Here is a 16261-nt window from a genome sequence, read left to right on the forward strand (position 1 = left end):
TCAACTAACTGAACAGCCAATAAAACAAATACTTACTGAGGTTTGTGTCTGGGTAGCTTCTGTAATTATTACTGAATGATGGGGATTGGCAGATGGAGTAGTGGGGGATTGGCCTGTACACTAAGATCAGGTTCCATAAAAGGCAGCTGCAGCAGGTTTGTGAATGTTAGTAGAATATATCCCTGGGGAACATTGCTCAGTGAGTTACTGGATTCTGGAGCCATGAGTGGGTGCCCATTTTGGGGGAACAAATATCAGTGAGTATATTTCTCTATTTACTGAATAATGTCAGTTAACATGATAGATACAATGTGAACATTAAGTGTAAAATTCAAAAGGAGGATATTAATCAACTACCAAGGTATAAATAACTATATAGACAACATTAATGAAGGGAGCTGGACTAAGAACTCTTTCGAGCATTGGCTGTTGGGATATACTAGATATGAAAGGACCTAGATACTATAGTGATATGTGTGCTATAAAGGTTGAAGATAGATACATGCTATTTATTTTGCTTATCACATATGTTCATGAAACTGAGCCACCAAAGCAGATCAGTGCTTGAATTTTAGGCACAATTACTTCTCTGACATTTTTAGCTCTGTTATTTTCTTTAGTAATTTTCTTTTATTCCTAGATTTAATTTTAATAAACTGTCTTTGGAGGATGAGGAAGAAAACAAGTCACAAGAAGGGCTGAATAAAGCCAGCAAAGGTGGACTTATCTATGGCGACTATCTACATGTAAGTGTGAAGATTAGATTATGTTACTGCCCTGATGCCTGTTACAATCTGAGATGTTGACATATGGCACTTTCCTTTCCCTCCCTCTGCCAGCGAAGGCCAACAATCAAGGCAAGTCCTTCTGATCCCTGTTCCACTCCCAGCTTTCAGGATGTATCCACAGGCAACTATATTTCTTGTCATTTGAGTTAAACAAGCTCCCACCCCAGATTCCATGACAGCTCACATACCTGTTAATGTCAATGGAATGCTTGATTATTTTTTAACTTGTTGAGGAAACAAATTGGATTTTGTTGTTTAGACAGGAATTATCTTTAGTCTTGCAGCTAAATTGTGAATGGAGAAGGGTTGAAGTAGAGAGTTACACTGAGATGCATATAACACATCACCTTGATAAATCACAGCAAAGCAGAAGATTCATTGTTTTGGCAGATGGTTAACCAGGGTAAACTCTCAGTATGCTCAGCAGGGGCTCTGCAGTTCTCATTAGCCATTGTAATTAAATCCCTGTGCTGTAATCTGAAAAAAAAAAAATACATCTAAGTGTCTGTAAAATGTTGTAAATTTAGCTCATGGACCAAGTTCTTTCATCAGTTGCACTGATGTAAGCTGAAATAAGTTAAGTTACTCTAGGCTTATACAGAATTTGTCCTAATATTTACATAATTACTTAATTACATTTAAAAACAACCTTCATTAAAAGAACGATGTCAAGCACTCAGAATTTAGGAAATGCCAGTAATAAGATTCCCAGGCAACTTTGATTCAGCACATTTGTGTGTCTGCATACAATACAGTCTTTAATCAGATGATCACCAGAGTATTTTTTCTACAGGACTTCTGCCTCGCTGAAAGTGAATTTCATTCACATATGATTTATAGACTACATTAGCTATTTTCCTTTCCCATCCCTTCCTTATCTTCTTTAATAAAAAGCAAATGAAAAAGCTGTTCAAATGGCTTTCTGAACTATACTGCCTGAAAGAACGCACAGGTATCTAACAGTCAATAGATGGCTAGATTTTGCCATTTTTCTTCATGTTAGAGATTAACAGATTTTAAAACCACAAGCAACCTTTGTGATCTCTAATCTGGCCTCCTGCATAACACAAACAATTTCCCTGAATTAATTCCTGCTTCAAGTTCAATAGTAGTGGTTGAACTAGAGCATATCTTTTAGAAAAACAGCCTATCTTAATTTTAAAACTTCTAGTGATGGAGAAAATATCACAACCCTTGGGTTCCAATGATTTACTTGTCCTCACTATTGAAAAATTGTGCCTTATTTCTCATATGAATTTGTTGAGCTTTAGCTTTCAGACATTGGATCTTATTATAGTTTTGTCTGCAGGACTGAAAAGCCCTCTACCAAATTTCTGTTCTGTATGTAGATATTTAGAGTGTGACCAAATCACCCCTTAACATTCTCTTTGATAAACTAAATAAACTGAGCGTCTAGACTTCCAGTATCTCATAATTAGGGCCCTACCAAATTCATGGTCCATTTTGGTCAATTTCACAAGCATAGGATTTAAAAAATAATAAATTTCATGATTTCAGCTATTTAAATCTGAAATTTCATGGTGTAATTGTAGGGGTCCCGACCCAAAAAGGAGTTGGGGGGGTCGCAAGGTTATTGTGTATGTGTGTGGGGGGCTTTGCAATACTGCTACCCTTACTTCTGTGCTGTTGCTGGCAGTGATGCTCTGCCTTCAGAGCTGGGCAGCTGGAGAGCAGCTGCTGCTGGCCAGGAGCCACCCTTGCTTATGCACTGCTGCTGGCAGAACACTGTCTTAAGAGCTGGGTGCCTGGATAACAGGCACTGCTCTCTGGCCACCTAGCTCTGAAGACAGTGCAGAAATAAGGGTGGCAATAACAGGGGCGGCTCCAGGCACCAGCGCAGCGAGTGCATGCATGGGGTGGCAAGCCGCAGGGGGTGACCTGCTGGTCACCATGACGGCAGCAGTCAGGCTGCCTTTGGCGGCATGCCTGTGGGAGGTCCGCCAGTCCCATGGCTTCGGCGGCAATTCGACTGCAGGTACGCCGAAGGCGCAGGACCAGTGGACCTCCTGCAGGCACACCGCCGAATCTGTGTTACCAGTGGACCTCCTGCAGGCATACCGCTGAAAGCCACCTGACTGCCGTGCTTGGGGTGGCAAAATACATAGAGCCATCCCTGGCAACTCTGTGACCACCTCCACCCCGTAAATAACCTTGTGATCCCCCCTTCAACTGCCTTTTGGGTCAAGACCCCCAATTTGAGAAACGCTGGTCTCCCCCATGAAATCTGTATAGTATAAGGCAAGGGCAGGCAACTTACGGCATACGTGCCGAGGCGGCATGCAAGCTGATTTTCAGTGGTACTCACACTGCCTGGGTCCTGGCCACCAGTCCAGGAGGCTCTGCATTTTAATTTAATTTTAAATGAAGCTTCTTCTACATTTTGAAAACCTTATTTACTTTACATGCAACAATAGTTTAGTTATATATTTTAGACTTATAGAAAGAGACCTTCTAAAAATGTTAAAATATATTACTGGCACGCGAAACCTTAAATTAGAGTGAATAAATGAAGACTCGGCACTTTTGAAAGGTTGCCAACCCCTGGTATAAGGTAAAAGCACATAAAAGAACAGATTTCAGGGAGGAGACCAGATTTCACAGTCCATGATGCATTTTTATGACCATGGATTTGGTAGGGCCCTTCTCATAAGGTATGTTTTCCAAATAGTACTTTACTCCAAATAGCCCTGCTAAAGGTGAGAGAATCATATTTCATTCATCTACTTCCAGATATAAACAACAGAAAAAAATCAATGGATTGGCTTACTATTAAAATGGAGAATAAATAAAGACCTGTTGGGTTTTTTTTGTTTGTTTGTTTAGTGGGGTTTTTTTTTGTAATATTCACATAAGTTCCCATCAGGATCATTTTGTCCAAAACCAACAGTGGAGTTTGAGATTATTACAAAAATTCTTTCTTTTAAAGCTGGACAAAATATTGAATGCTCAGGAGCTGCAGAGTGAAAAAAAGGGAAACAAGATCCATGATGAGCATCTTTTCATTGTGACCCATCAAGGTAAACTGCAGGACAGAAAAAGGTTGTTGTTTGATGCAATCACACCATTTGTTTGTTTGGAGCTAAAACATGCAGTATAGAAATGGTTTTGAATTACATGAATACCAGCTTTCTCTCCCATTCCCATGACAACACAGTATTTGTGTGTGTGTGTGTGTGAGTCCATAATCCATATTTGAAGAGTTTTAGTAGAGAATGAGAATACACCTCAACATAATTAATTATATACATAAGAATCAGGGGGCGGCTCCAGGCACCAGTGCAGCAAGTGTGTGCCTCGGGCAGCAAGCTGCGGGGAGTGGCATGCTGATTGCTGTGAGGGTGGCCTTCAGGATGCCTTTGGCAGCATGTCTGTGGAAGGTCCGCCAGTCCCGTGGTATCAGCAATAATTCAGTGGTGGGTACACCGAAGGCGAGGGACCGGTGGACCTCCCGCAGGCATTCCACTGAAAGCCACCTGACTGCCATGCTTGGGGCAGCAAAATACATTGAGCCACCCCTGATAAGAATGGAGATGGCTTAGTGACCTAAGTCTCAGGTTTAGAACACTTAGACTGCTCTGAACTAGTTGTGGTGGAGCAGATTCAGCCATCTAAAATAGTAGAATGAGTACTATGCTGTTTACTGTATTTGGGTCTTTTTTAGATGACATCCTAAAACTGAGGTTCCATCTTATCTGTTTGGACATTACACATCCCATGGTGCTTTTTGTAAGAGGACTGGTTTATCCTGGTAGCCTGGCCAGGTTTTCCCCTCTGCCCAACTGTTGCTAATATATGCCACCCTAGAGTTCTAAAAGTGAATATACTGTAATTAGTTCTGTTAACAGTCTCAGGTGCTAAATTATTCCATGCAACAATGGTCTGAAGAAGGGAAAGATTCTTTAAACAGCAGCACATTTGTAAATCAGTATTTCTTACACCCCAATCACATGGAAATAGAACATTAATTTTAAATTAAGATTTAACAATGAATTTGGAAATTAACCTCCTAATCTACTTGCCTAACTTCTTTCCACATACCAGCAATGCCAAGGAAATTAACGCTAGCAATGCCTTTCTTATTGCAGCTTATGAACTTTGGTTTAAGCAGATTCTGTGGGAACTGGACTCAGTTCGGGTGATCTTTCAGAATGGTCGTGTAAGTTATGTGCAAACATTTATCGTATGAAAACCCAAGCCTCTTTCTGAAAGTTTGATTTTTACCAAATCAACACATACCCCCAAAATGAGATTTAAGGCTGAAATTCAGGTCTTTAGTGACACCACTTTGCCATTATGATAGTCCACATATTTTGATCTGTAAAATCATGCACTGTTCTGAGGACTATATCCTCTAAAGTAACTGACCCACACAGATCACTCTTCAGGAGCAATTGCTTTGGCCAAACTTCTCAAAAGCTCTGATGATGGTTATCTGTGTGGTTTGCAAATACTAATCTAGAATTATTTTACTGCCAAAAAAGGATGGCTAGGAGAAAATTATATATAATATACTAGAGGATTTTTTCCTGTTTTATAGACAAGCAATTGTATACACTGATGTATAAAAATATTAAATATTTTGCATAAGTGAACCAGAAAATTCAGAGGTAAGGGATACTTTCAACATACAAATAATAATTTTAAATAATTTATATTTTTTAAAAAATATAGGCAAATAGGTGGCCTATAAGACAGTGATTTTTTGAAAATATAAATTATTTAAAATTATTATTTGTATGTTGAAAGTGTCCCTTACCTCTGAATTTTCTGGTCCAATTATGCAAAATATTTAATGTGGATTTTTTATCCACCAGTGTATAAATTGCTGGTAAATAAAGTAGGAAAAAATTCTCTAGTATTTGGGTGTGATTTGATGAAGCTGGTGAGGAATTATCAAATCAACAGCAGATGCTTATATGCTGAAACCTGGAAAAAAAAAGGTGAATATTTTGAAGATCTATTAACACTGCCCCAAAGTGAAATTCTTAATACACTTATGAATTGTAATGACAAACTCTTGAGTTTCCTGCGATGTGTTGTCAATCAGAGATGGCTGGCTGTATGTGATTTTAATAATAAACTGATAGTTGTAAATGAAAATCCAGCACTTGTGGATATTATAAAGATATGTAGCATTGTTTGGAAGTAGACCTGATAGTAAAATGTGGAAAAAATGATGCAAAAAGTTTCATGAAAAATTAGTTCCCTTTTTTCCCCTGAAATTTAGTATGTTGATTATTTTTGTTGAAATCGGAAATTCAGCAAAATTCCAACCATCTCTAAAATAGGACACGTTTCTCCATGAAAGTAATATTTTTATTTAAATGTAATTTAAAATGTTGAAAAATTGAAATTCAGAAACCAGTGGGAGGATTATGAAAAAGATTAAAATGTAGCATTTTCATCCATCCTTTGATATTTCTTGGTTGTGCTCAATGACTGCCTTAGCAATCTCAAGTGGAATCCTGAAGGCAATGGACGTGTTGACATAGAGTTGGCTTGGGAACTGCAGTTCCTTCCCCACTCACTTTTCCTGCTTCTTCCTTTATTCCCCCCTTCTGCTTGCTAGCAAGCATCTTCTCAGCTGTGCCACACCACTTTCTTAGCTACATTATCTCTCCTGCTTCCTCTGGCCTGCTTCTCCACTGACTCTAATTGAATTACACTGGATGACTTTGGCCTAGAATTCCAACTCTTTCAGTTTTCAGAGTGGTAGCCATGTTAGTCTGTAACAGCAAAAACAACGAGGAGTCATTGTGGCACCTTATAGATTAACACATTTATTTGAGCATAAGTTTCGTGGGCTAAAACCCACTTTATCGGATGCATGGAGTGGAAAATACAGTAGGAAGATATATATAGCAGTACGTGAAAAGATGGGAGTTGTCTTACACAGTGCGGGAGTTGAGACAAATCAATTAAAGTGGGCTAGTATCAACAGGATGAAAAATCACTTTTGTTGTGGTAATCAGAGTGGCTCATTTCAGACAGTTAACAAGAAGGTGTGAGAACAGTAGAGGCAAATTAGCACGGGGAGATTAGATTTTTTTTTTAAGTTCTTGTAGTGACTCATCCACTCCCAGTCTTTATTCAGGCCTAATTTGATGGTGTCTAGTTTGCAAATTAATTCCAGTTCTGCAGTTTCTCATTGGAGACTGTTTTTGAAGTGTATTTGTTTTTGAACACTTGCCACTTTTAAGTCTGTTATTGAGTGTCCAGGAAGGTTGAAGTGTTCTCCTACTGACTTTTGAATGTATAATTCTTGATGTCTGATCTGTGTACTGTTATATATATCTTCCTACTGTATTTTCCACTCCGTGCATCTGATGAAGTGGGTTTTAGCTCATGAAAGCTTATGCCCAAGTAAATTTGTTAGTCTATAAGGTGTCCCAACTCTTTCAGTAACTTTTTGAGTTAAAAACATGGGAAAAATAACTCCTTTATAACTGACCCAGTTAGAATGAGTAAGCAGCCAGAGCAAAAAGCCCTCATAGTTGATCTTTTAAGTATATTTAAAGCCTAAAAAATATTATTTTAGTTATATGCATGAGTCTACATTAAATACAAACCTTTGCTATTGATTTTTACATGGAATACACTGAGATACTGCAGTGATGGGTGAATAACACCCTAAAAGAGATTGATGGGTAGAACACACAGGTATAAATGGCATATCGGCTCATCATTCTCAATCTGGTCATAAGTATTTCTTTTCTAATAAGGTGAGAGATGAGAGAAATATGCTCAAGGTTGTTGCTCGAATGCACAGAATTTCAATGATCCTTAAATTACTTGTGGAGCAATTTTCAATTCTAGAAACTATGACTGCATTGGACTTCTTTGATTTCAGGTAAATATTATTTATTGATTACCATCAATGTTTATGTTAATGTCCCCACTAGAGCTAACAGTGTGGTTTGAATCCAGGACTTTCAGAACTGAAAGCGTGAGCCTCTACCACTCAGCTGAAGAACTAAATCAGTTAGGTCAGCACAATGAGTGTGTATTTGAAAGAGAAGCAGCTGTACTAATAAAATGTAAAAGTCAATAATGGTCTCTAACTTGATTGCAAGTCCAATGTATTCTCAGGTTTTTAAACAGATGTTTGTCTTAATTATTTGTATGTGACTTTGCTAGCTGAGATCACCATTACAAAACTAAAATAACAGTATGTAAATAACCAAAATGTCCTGTCATTTGGTAATGCCAAGTTAAGACTTAGCAATTTCTTTACACTATTCACAGCCACATGTTCTCTGCAACATTTTATGTCAATTCATAAACTTGTGTGGGTGAGACAAACCCACGCTCCACATCTAGAGCATGAGCTAGATGTTTTAACCCATTGCTTCTGGGGCTTCACACATCTAAATTTCATAAGGTTTGCAGTGGTCCTTGATCACTGAAATATAATGTTCCCCAAGCCTGTGGGAAGCAGCATGTTGCTGCCAGGTTTTTGCCACCAACCCTCCATCTCTCTTCACTTCCCCGTTTCCCCACCAGGAATTTCTCCTCTCCATCTACTGATAGAAGCAGACAGTATTGCCTGGAAGCTTGTATACCTCTTTCTGGCTGCTGGCCTGGCTTCTGAGATCCATCTGCCTGTTTCATTTCCAGGAAAGAACTCTTAATTCTTTCATGCCCAAGTTCCATTGCTCCATACACTCCCATTCCTTACTTTCCTGTGGTTTCCACTTGGGTCACCTGTGGTCATGGCATCCAGCTCCCATCCCTTCATGGATCCTTTTGTCAACCTATATATTTGCCTTCTAATTCTCCCTAATTCTCTTCATAATACCCCAGAAAACATCACTCATGGTCCTTAAAGGTTGCCATAATCCTTTTCTCCCATTTTTAAATTTAAAAAAAAAAACAGGGAGAGAGAGAGAAAATAAGTGGATTAACCATCTATTTTGAGGGATTCTCAATTGAAATTTTCAGAAATGTATTATTGTATAATAGGCAATTATACAACCAAGTCAACGACTTTCAATTCCATTATTATAACCACAGTATCCCATATTTTTGAACCACTAAATTTGCCAGGGAATGGGAATCATGGCTATTCTTATTAATTAGTTCTTCCAACTTGCCAACATGGTTTAATTTTACATCAGTCCCACATAACAAAAACTTGCCATGATAACACTGACACCTTATCCTTTTGTCCAGAAAAAAACCCAGACAAAAAATTGTTCTGATCTATGAAATAATTTAAACACCAATAAACATATCATAGTTTATTTTAATTTTAATGACTCAAGACACCTTTCTTAATACCTGTTTGGCTATGTATGTTTAGAAATAAATTAATATTCATATTAAATTTCCTTCTGCGCATATTTTTTTTAAATATTGATTTCAATATATAATTTGCTGTTATTTACTTAAAAATAAAGAAATCAGATTTTCATTGTGATATCTGGGTTGCAACAAAGGAAATGTCAATGTTGTGGTATATCAGAGCATTTGTTTGATATGCTTTTAATGTTAGAAATGTCTCTCTCTCTCTCTCTCTCTCTCTCTCTCTCTATTTAGTTATGGATAGGAAAACCACACTATACCCTTATTTTTGAAATAATATGTCATTACTCTATCTTTTTCTATACCCAAAGAGATTACTTAAGCCCAGCATCAGGTTTTCAGAGCCTGCAGTTTCGCCTATTAGAGAATAAGATTGGTGTCCCACAGAGCCTGAGAGTCCCTTATAACAGAAGGCATTACCGTGACAACTTCAAGGGACATGAGAATGAACTGCTGCTTAAGTCAGAGCAGGAGCCAACACTTCTGCAGTTAGTGGAGGTAAGTGTTTAAGTGTAGACCTGCCCTATTTTAAATTCATATTCTTACCCAATTTTGGAAGGAGAAATTGATTGAGAAATTCCCAGTTTCTCAAAGGTATTTAGGCATTTTATTGAAATCAATGGGAGTGAGATCCCTAAACACTTTTTGGGCTGATGTGACTTGTCCAGATCTACAGAGGGAGTCAATGTTAGACGGGATTAGAAGTGGGGAGTTTGTCTTCCAACTGTAGGATCATTTAAGAGTAACTCATGATCTCTATCACCTATTTGCTTTGTTATTTTATTTTTAAGGCATGGTTGGAAAGAACACCAGGACTAGAACCAGAAGGATTTAATTTCTGGGGAAAATTTGAAGTGAATGTGTTAAAAAGTCTCGAAGAGGAACTGGCAATGGTTCAGGTAAATTATGTGTCCTTAGTCTATCAATAAGCATAAGATATGTGATAAAAGAAGATCCTGCCATTTTAGTTTAACATTTTAACCCAATCACTGTTCCTTTCCCTTGGTTCATTCAGTCTTAAACAAACTTTGTTTTTAAGGAGCAACAGAACTATGCACTTGTTTCAGGCATATATGGACCAGTTTATAATTTGACTTCTAAAACATGTGCTATTTGAGTGATTTTTTTGTTTGGAAAAAACAAGGTTGAAATCCTGACTCCAGTGAAGGCAATAAGAGTTTTGCCATTGACTTCACTGGGGCCAGAATTTCACCCCAGGCACTTGAGTTTGAAGATCAAAGTGCAACTCTTACAAGAACAAGCCCATGGGAATCCCTATGGAAGGAAATGTTTGCATACACCATTGTGAGATGGAACTGGGCTGTTTCACATAGCTTTACTAAATTGTACATATGGGTTTGACAAGAAGGGATTTCCGCATGCTGATATTGAACTTATTGAACTATATATGAATATTAGCAGGAGAAGAATGTTTTGCTTTTAAAAACAAATCATTTAGTTGCTCAGGAGGACAAAAAAATCTAGATGTGAGTGATTATGTATCTAACAAAATGCTCTCATGAATTTTGAGGATTGAATTTCTTTAGTTCAAATCACATTTTTAATGAAAAAATAATTCTATATTTAAAATCTGGGAAATTTTGACCAGCTCTAAGATTAATATCTTTCTAAATGTTGGGTTTCTTTTTCTTTCTTCATTCAAATGAAGAAACTATAAAATCAGATTTCTAAGAACTTAAGGACAGATTTTTTTAAAAAAGAATTAATTATGTAATTGTGTTCCCGTCTTGTGCATGCATTGATCTCAACTAGGTATGAAAACTGGCTAACTGATGTGGTGATTTAGGTACATTTGTGCATGCACTGGTTGTAATATTTGCATAGGCAATGGTACAGCTAACTTGTTTGAAAACATGGTCCTCACACAAAATGTGTAAATTCATAGTAGTATGATGCTGAAAATTGCAACTGTTAATAAATAATTCAAGAAGCGTAGGCCTCTTCTAAAAATAATTATTTTGTTTTCTATTTTAAAGGTCAAACAAGAGTCAGAGGAAAAAGAGGACCTACTGGCTGAACTTCAAAAACAAAAAGAGGTTCTTATTTCATTATTTGATGAAAAACGCCATGAACATCTTCTTAGTAAAGGTAGGTTTATGTTCACATCTGAAAAAGGTAGTTTCATAACAGTAACTGGACCCTTTGTGAAAAGAAGTTTAAAAATACTAGGAAGAAAGTTATCTTAGAAAGTTACTTGTGATTTGCTTTTTTTAAATCTTGAGTTTTATGATGATTTGGCAATTTTCCAGGTAATGGTGGAATTCAGTATACAGCTACTTTTGAAGCAACTCTGATAGCTAAGCACTATAATGTATACTTTTTTCCCACCATATATTTTTGTAAACTATAGTGGACTCCGGACATTTGTAGGAAAATTAACACAAAAACTAATAAAATTTTTAATTTTGCAGGAGAAAGAAGACTGTCTTATAACGCATTGAAAGGAGCTTTAATGATCTACTTCTACAGGTACAATAAGGCGATATTTCTGCAAGATTTAGTGGGAATGTTGACAAAAGGAAGAAATCAAGGGTAGATGATGTATTATACACCAAAAATTGTGGATGTACACAATTTGCGATTTGTTGAATAGCTATTTTAAATCATATACTGTACTTTAGCAGGGTCCTTAAATTCTCCTAAGGCCAAATTGCTATAAACATGGAACAAAATGCAACTCACATTTTAGGAGGGTGAAAGAACCTATTAGAATACTGATTTTTGTATTGGTAGAAGCAATGTAGGGGGAAAAATTACCGAAGTCAGTGCTACGCACACTTGAAGTGGTACTTTGACAAAATGGCATAAGAAAATATCAGTAAGGTAATAACAACTTTCTGTGTGTCTTGTATTTCATTTTTCAAGAGAGGAGCCTCGCTTTCAGGTTCCCTTTCAGCTTCTTACTTCTCTCATGGATATTGATATACTCATGACCAAATGGAGATGTAAGTTTGCCCTTCTTTATTGTAGTAGTATCTCTTTCAGGTACAAGATTGTTTTTCCCTTTATTACTATAGTTGTGACCAAGGTGAGTTCAGTTAGAATTCAGAAGACTTCTTCCCATTCTTATTCTAAGGACAACTGCTTTTGCTTTGATCTGGAGGGCAAATGTAACACTTCCTTAGCTGTTGATGCATGTACATGGAAAAGCCATTGCTTTCCTTTTGAAACTAAACCTATCACCTCCATGATGTGCCTAAAATTGGGAAAACATCTTTTTATTTAGGAGAACTACCGTATATTTCTCAGTTTCTCCCCACACCTCATGACTCTTCTCTATCCAAACATACTTTGCACTCTCTTACCCCGTCTATATAACAGGGTGAAACATGTTGCAATCTATGGGACGACAGTTAACGGTATTCCTTACTCAATATGTAGTATGCTGAAGAGTGATAAAGTCTCTCTGATGACCTAGTGGGTCACCCTCTCTATGACCTTTATCTCTGATGTCCCAGGAAAATGGTCATAAGCATTCCCCTGAACCTGAGAACCTCACATGAAACTGATACAATACAACTTGCTATCTGGCCAACTTTAATTGGTATGTCAGTGGTTAACACCATTACAACCAAACCTTTGTTTGTATCCTAAAGCAGCAATTTAATATAAAAAGTAAGTTATAAATGCCAAATTCTATTGATTTCTGTTGCTTAGACAACCATGTCTGCATGGTGCACAGAATGATTGGCAGCAAGGCTGGCACTGGAGGATCATCAGGCTATCAGTATTTGCGCTCAACAGTGAGGTAAGCATGAAGAAAAATAATTTAAACTTCACAATATTATTCTTTACCACTCCTTAATCTGCATACAGTACCTTACGTTAATATGAATAATACTTTTCATTTAGTCATATCCAGGTAAAAAGTATTTTAGTATTAGTGAAAGATTCCAGAAAAAAGAGCATAGCCTCAAACTTACTGACAATAAGCAATTAAAATTACATAACCAGTGTCTACCGACACTTTGAACAGTGGTGTCTTTATATAAATAGCTGTGTTTATATGGTGACCTTTTATCTTAGAAGCTAAACTATTCTTTGAATTTAGGGACCGGGAACACTTGAACATATGCTGGTAAAAGCTATTAGCTTTACTGTTTATAGCTTTTCAGTTCCTTTTTGTGTTTTGTCAGTCAACTTGTGAGAGAGGTTTTGTTTTTTTCCTCCCAAGTGACAGCAGGGGATAGTCATAGAAGTCAATGCAGATGTGAAGATTGGTTTATTACAATAATTGAGAGTGGGAGGAGTGTCTAATTAATCAGTTAGAGTTGTCATCCATCAGAATTGTTGGACTTCCCTGCTGTGCAAGGCACAGATGATCATGGATCTTGGCTCCATGTTTCACTGACCAATTCTCCAGTGCAGCACTTCAGATGGAAAAATAGCTTCCTGCCTGTTGCATCCGTCATAAGAGCAACTGAATAGGGCTGGAAGCTTCAGCCTTGCCTAGCTCTTTCTCATTCTGGAATATGCACAGTTTCAGTCATTTAATATTTTCTAATATTCAGTCAGTCAAGCTTGAAGCTTACATTTGTATCTACACTTTGACAGTTGAATTTTGTGCCTGGAGAGCAAAATGCAAAAAACACTTTGGATTGTTTGAAGCATACATTAAAAACATCTCTTCATCTAGCTGGAATCTTTTTGTTTTGTTTTGTTTTTTTGATGGAAGGTATTATGCAACTAGTAGTTTCAAACACTGTTGCTTTTGGCAACTGCTCTAATATTAATTTAGCTCACTCCCCTGAATTATGTTTGAGATAATTATCTGTAATTTTCATCAAACTGTCAAAGTAGAAATGCACCAGTTTTGGGATTTTAGTACAAATGTAACTTGGGCTAGGGTTACAAAAGGCTCTTAGGCTTTTCAGTGAATCTAAATTTCAAGCCTAAATCAGCTAATGACTGTGAGTAGAAGCCATGAAAAAAACATGGTTTTGACATAAAGGCAGTTTTGGTTGAGTCTCATTTAGTGGCTCATTTAAGAATGAAAAATCATAGAGATTGAAACCACGTGAATCCAAATCAACTTTGTGTCCTTCAGCTCTAGTCTGAACTGCCACACTTGGTGGAAAGAATCCGAAATCATTACTAGTGGATGTTTTCAGTTAGAAGATCATGGGGGTTGGCTTGTGCAGTATATCATTCAAACACATTGGGAGTCCCCAGGACCCATTGTAATGTAATTTGATAGATCTGAACCAAGATTAGGCTTTGTAAACGCCAATTATGGCATCTCTAGGCTACCATATTAAAGTTAATGCATCTGATTTTATTTTTTCAGTGACAGGTACAAGGTGTTCGTAGATTTGTTCAACCTCTCAACATTTTTGGTGCCGAGACACTGGATACCAAAGATGAACCCAACTATTCATAAATTCCTTTACACAGCAGAATATTGTGACAGCTCCTACTTTAGTAGTGATGATTCAGATTAAAGAACCTTCCATGGTGATCCATTTTTAAAGAACTTTGAACTGTTATATGAATTGGTTTTGACCTTTTGTGAGGTCCCTTAAATTTATTAAATGTTACAAAGCATGTATATATATTTATGCATGCCAAGCTGTAAGATTTAAAGCATGTGATGAAATTCTGGACACATTAAATAGCATAGTTTAGAGATTATACTAATTACTAAATTTTCATATTGAGGTATTTTTAAAACATTACAGAAATAAGAAGGCACAGTTTGCTGAAGGAAACAGTATACAGAGATATTAATGACACTCGGCAATACTGGATCAGCTGAATTTCTATGGTTAATGCTTGGGATTCATTTTGCTCAGTATCTTTACAGAAATATTTCTGTTACCAAAAATCACATAGGATTTCTAAAATTTCTTTTAGTTTAAATAATCCAATTTACTTTACTATATTTATATTTATTTTTGCATTTCTGGCAGCTTGGACAATGAAAGTGCACTAATCAGTTTTTCTTTTGTTTAGTTCATTTCTCATCAATTTCAGGTTTTCATGCACTAGAAAATGCTTTAGGATGATGATGATTTACTTTTAAAATTATGCCTCTGTTGGGCATTTTTATTGTACTGAGATTTTTATACAGCTAAATTTTAGAAAGTCTAAATATTGAGCCAAACTGGACCTGACAGTGTCCTAAGTAATTTATATGAAAAGAAAAAATCTTTATTCTTATGTCATAATAAAAATGTGTAATAATGTATAACTGTAAGAGTAACAAAAAATAAATATCTGATATTCTGTTAAATACTTGTTATATTTATATATTTATCTTTGTCTCATACTTCATTTTTTCACTTAAAATAAATGGCTGTTAAAAACGTAAAGCTCTTTTTTCTTCTTTTTTTTATTTTAAAAGGAATTTAGTAGTATAAATTAGTTCCAGAATGAAGGCATTAGAAAGAGAAGTCCTTTTTATTTATCCAAAGTACTGTATAGCAAGGGTAGCAGTAATACAAAGTTCCATTGTACCATTCTGCCAATTTGCCTCAAATCAGGACTAAAACACATTACCTTGTAGGGTGTGAAGACAGTACGTATTCCTGTCCATTAAATCTTTGCATTTGAACAGATGAAGATTTTAATACTCTTCATGCTTGTTCACTGAGAAACAGACAGACTATCAGTAGCAGCCAGATGGCAACAACTTTTAAGCATAAGACAACAAACAAAAATTCATTATTGCTCTTACTGAACCTCAGATGGAACCTGTACTGATGCTATTCTTCCAATAAGTAATAAATGCTACTGCTTAATTGTCCTGACCAGTCTTTTTCATATCCATGGAAAACTTCTCTTAAAGCAAAGGGGCTTAGTTAAAAAGCACAACAAATCCTGCATCTTGGCAGGGGGTCAGACTAGATGACCCTTGTGGTCCCTTCTAACATCAGGTTTTATAATTCTACGAAACAATAGAAAAGTGTTCCAAATGGAGGCATTGTACTCAGCCACCTCTGTGTTTGTTTCTAAAGTCTGCCTTTCAGAAATTGGATGCTATAGTAACTGTAGTTAGAACTCTTTTTGGTAGCTCCACTGAGTGGCCTTATCTCACTGGTTTACAAAACTGAAGTTGCAGCCTTGCTCTTGCTAGCCTAGACACGTGTATTGCTACTAACTCAATTTTGCTAGCAGAACAAGTTACC

General features: G+C 36.7%; 1 protein-coding gene across 1 annotated transcript; it reads left to right on the forward strand.

Annotated features, from left to right (window-relative positions):
- Nucleotides 1-222: 222 nt before the first annotated feature.
- Nucleotides 223-14575, forward strand: TDO2 (tryptophan 2,3-dioxygenase). Its single transcript, XM_032779103.2, has 12 exons — nt 223-257; nt 641-746; nt 3736-3826; nt 4895-4965; nt 7532-7659; nt 9425-9611; nt 9905-10012; nt 11111-11222; nt 11546-11603; nt 12000-12079; nt 12792-12882; nt 14422-14575. Exons 1-12 carry the CDS (start codon nt 223-225, stop codon nt 14573-14575), a joined length of 1221 nt encoding a protein of 406 aa, XP_032634994.1.
- Nucleotides 14576-16261: the final 1686 nt, after the last annotated feature.

The sequence above is a fragment of the Chelonoidis abingdonii genome, chromosome 5, assembly GCF_003597395.2.
Source record: "Chelonoidis abingdonii isolate Lonesome George chromosome 5, CheloAbing_2.0, whole genome shotgun sequence".
Taxonomy (NCBI): domain Eukaryota; kingdom Metazoa; phylum Chordata; order Testudines; family Testudinidae; genus Chelonoidis; species Chelonoidis abingdonii.

Bases quoted from the DNA above. Each gene is read 5' to 3' on its own strand.
- TDO2 (XM_032779103.2), top strand. From the start codon at position 223: ATGAGTGGGTGCCCATTTTGGGGGAACAAATATCA. The intron at 258-640 runs GTGAGTATATTT...TTTTATTCCTAG, and splicing joins TTTTGGGGGAACAAATATCA to ATTTAATTTTAATAAACTGT. The intron at 12,080-12,791 runs GTAAGTTTGCCC...TCTGTTGCTTAG, and splicing joins ACTCATGACCAAATGGAGAT to ACAACCATGTCTGCATGGTG.